General features: G+C 14.6%; 1 protein-coding gene across 1 annotated transcript; it reads right to left on the bottom strand.

Annotated features, from left to right (window-relative positions):
• Nucleotides 1–600: 600 nt before the first annotated feature.
• Nucleotides 601–1,548, bottom strand: PGSY75_1205300 (hypothetical protein; the record flags this gene model as incomplete). Its single annotated transcript, XM_018786643.1, has 1 exon — nt 601–1,548. The coding sequence occupies one exon, from the start codon at nt 1,546–1,548 to the stop codon at nt 601–603; it is 948 nt and encodes a 315-aa protein (XP_018640508.1).
• Between the last annotated feature and the right edge of the window lie 2,742 nt (nt 1,549–4,290).

Here is a 4,290-nt window from a genome sequence, read left to right as displayed (position 1 = left end):
TTTTTATATTTATTTTTTTTTTTTTTTTTTTTTTTTTTTTTTTTTTTTTTTTTTTTTTTTTTTTTTTTTTTTTTTTTTTTTTTTTTTTTTTTTTTTTTTTTTTTTTTTTTTTTTTTTTTTTTTTTTTTTTTTTTTTTTTATTTTTTTTTTTTTTTTTTTTTTTTTTTTTTTTTTTTTTTTTTTTTTTTTTTTTTTTTTTTTTTTTTTTTTTTTTTTTTTTTTTTTTTTTTTTTTTTTTTTTTTTTTTGTATTGTCTTATTTATATATGAATATTAATAATGATTATTATGTCTTTATATTCAAATATTTTATATTATTTCATTTTATTTATTTTAGGTTAACACATATGGATAATATATATATTTATACCATCTGGTGATTATTAATGGAATCATTTTTACAATATACACGATAATTTTGAATATGTTTAATAATAAATGGTTTATATGACGTGATATGCATATTTTTATATAGTCTATAAGAATTAAAAAAAAAAAAAATTAATAATTACAAAAAAAAAAGTAGTGAATAAATAAATTGATAAAATTTTAAAAAAAAATAACAATAAAAAAAAATATATATATATATATATATGTGATATCATTTTTTTGATTCGTACATATGAATTGTACTGAGATCAATTTTCTTTTTGAATGTAAACCAATCAACTGATTGGTCTTGTTCTTTTTGTTCCTTTTTAAAGAATGAGAACAGTCCTTTCGGTTTTTCATTATTTTTATGTTTATTATTTTTCTTCCAATTATTAAATGTTCTTAAAATATCATATACTGTTATATATTCTTTACCATCCGAGAAACAGTAAAAACAACTTTTCAAAAGATTGTCATTTATTTCTTGATACTGCATATAATTTTCCACTTTTTTTCTTATTGTTGGTGAGTCCATATTTTTATTCAAGCCTTTTTCAAATAAAAAGATATTATAAGTTGGAAAGATTGAATCCTTTGGCCATTTGAATTTTAATTTAAATAATGAGTTTTTGAAATCATTAAAGTTCATTTTTCCACATTTTAAAAAATGATGAAACCAATAAATTTTATTGTAATCATTTGTACTTTTATTTTTTAAAAAGAAAAAAATTTTGTTAAATAAGTTATTGTTTTCTTTAACTTTTTCATCTTGTTCATTTATATTTATATTGATATTCAGAGATTCATATTTGGAATGCTCAGCTAATCTTCCATACACTTTAATTATATCTAAAATATCATAATTTAATATAGGGTTGTAGGTATTATATACTGGTTCATTATTATAATATTTTGAATATATACTATGATTATCTTTTTTTAAATAATTTATTTTTCTTTGATTAATATGTAAAAAAGGTGTTGTTTTAATATAAGTAGCATAAAATATATTATTTTTTGTTTGCCTTAAGGAATTCAATAATAATGTTTTATTATAACTATTAATTATTTTATGATTCCATGGTATATGCATTTTCTTCATTTTTATTGAGCTCACAAATATACTGTTGGTGAATATAAACAAAAAGAGAAGAATACATTGATATTTCAGAAGCATACTTAAAAGGAAAATAATAAAAAGAGAAAAATAAATCAAGGACTAGAAATTATTTTTAACATATATAAATACATATATAGTAAATGTTTAAAAATACACATATATATATGTATATATATATATTATATGTCATTTATTATAAACATTATGATGCCCCATATTTAAATTTTCTTATTTCTATTTTTATACATGAATTAATCATATTAATTATATTATGTATTATTTTTGCGCCTAAACATATCAGAATATATCTTTTTTCTTTTTTTCTCTTTCTTTTTTTACTTATATCATGTTACATACATAAAAGATAATAAACATATAAGGTTACATAAAATATATACTGAGAAATAAAACGAAAAAATATGCTCAATATATATATATATATATATATATGTATATTTTTTTTTTATATTTTCTCATATGTATAAGTGTATAATTGATTATGTACAAATATAAATATTTAAAGGTTGGGAAATATTGGTTGGTACATAAGAGTTTCAGGATTGTACATATATATATATATTATTCATATATATTTAGCATATATTTTTTAAATATTGTTTTTTATTTTATTTTTTGAAGCTTGAATGTATATGAAAAATTATTATATAATATTCTAATAATTTAAAGCGATTTCATCATATAATTTTGATTTATTAAGTTAACTGTAATAAGTAATATTATATATATTATATTCCTTTTTTATTATTTGTTCTGGAGAAAAATAAATAAATTTGATAACATTTAAAAAAAACATTCTTAAGTATTTACATTATATATTGTTGTGTTATAATATAATAATAAAAGTTGTGTATGCAACACATGCTTTTTTTTTTTTTTTTTTTTTTTTTAATCTTAAAAGAAGTGTTTATATCATTACGAATAAGAAAAAAATATTCTTAATTAAATTGTTCAAGTACCATTTTTTTTTATTAACATAACCTATTTTATTATGCAACTATATATAATACAAATATATATATTTTTTTATTATAAATATGTAATATATATATAATATATATATAATATATATATTTGATGTTTCAATTTTTTTTTTTAACGTTTTATGGAAACACATTTAATAATATTTATAATTTGTTATATTTAATTATATGTGTAACAAATAATATGCATTAGAAGCTATATTTTTTAAAAAAATGAAATTTTAGAAAATACATAAAATTTTATTTTGTCATTCCTAGGATTATATCAATATCATTTTGTTTGTTTTTTTGAAAAATTCTTTATATGAATAAAAAAAAAATATATATATGTAATAAAAATGAATTAGCTTTTACGATAAATATAAATGCATATATATATCTATATTCATATATTTTTTGTAAGTGAAAGAGTAAAATATTTATTCTGTCTACATCATAATATTTATAACAACATTTCATTTATATTTCTTTAATATAAAAAAAAAGAATGTATATAATTTTATATATATTTTATATGTGTGCACTATATAAATAAATATATATATATATATATATATATATATATAGTTTATTTTGTGTTGTTTTCATTAATATATATGAAAATAAAATTTGAATTTTTTTTTTTGTTTAAATATATTTTCTATCATTTAAATATTTACTTTTTTCAATTATATTATTCCAAATAAAATAAATGTCCTATTAATATATATATATATATATATGTATGTATTTATTTATTTATTAAAATAAAAACAAGTGAAAAATAATATTGATTGTAGTTTTATTTTTATTTTATTTTTTTTTTTTTTCATTAGGAATATATAAATATATAAAATTTGTTTAATATTATTATCTAACACATTTTTGAAATTTTGTATTTTTTGAAAAGGTATTATATATATATATATGTATATAAAAAAATAGTATATCTTTGTTTTATATATTATTTTTGTTTTTTTCATTTTTTTAGACACAATAAATTTGTGTATATAAATTATATTTTTTTTAACTATAAATGTTATACAACAAAATATTACTTGTATAATTATTTATGTATTATATATATATATATATAATATATATATATATATGTATGTTTATATTTTGTAAAAAAAAAAAAAAAAAAAAAAAAAAAAAAAAAAAAAAACAACCAACTGTTTATTATTATTAATATGTATATGTTTATATAATTGAATTGTAAATAATAAACAGCTATTTTTTAATTATTTATTTATTATATATATATATTTTTTTTTTTTTTTTGTTTTGTTTTTAGTATTTATTGTTATATATCAATATATCTGTTTATATATATATATAATTAGAAAATTAAAAACAACCATTTTTATTTTTAAGTTATACCTATTTTTTTTTTTTTTTTTTTTTTCCCTTTATTTAAAGCTTTAACATAAAAATTTAAGTTTTGCTTACTTGATCTCGTTATTCATAAAGGAAAAAAATTAACCATATATATATAATATATATATATATATATATATATATATATATATATAATATATATATTTATATATATTATCCATATTTACCTTCGGGTATATAAATATTTATTTTTTTCTTTCGATCCTTGTCTTATTCTCGTTCCTGTATCTGTTTTGTTTTTTCTTTTTCTTTTTATTTTTCATTTTTTTTTTTTTTTTTTATTTTTTGTTATTATTTTCTTTATGTTTTTTTCTTGGTGCTATTTTTCATTTTGATATGAATTTTTTTTTAACTTTATTTTGACCTTAAATATTATTGACATTTCATTTGTAAATTTCTTAATTTTTTTTCTTTTTAT

This window comes from Plasmodium gaboni, chromosome 12, assembly GCF_001602025.1.
Source record: "Plasmodium gaboni strain SY75 chromosome 12, whole genome shotgun sequence".
NCBI lineage: Eukaryota > Apicomplexa > Aconoidasida > Haemosporida > Plasmodiidae > Plasmodium > Plasmodium gaboni.
The sequence above is the reverse complement of the archived record's forward strand: the minus strand, read 5'-3'. Positions and strand labels throughout refer to the sequence as shown.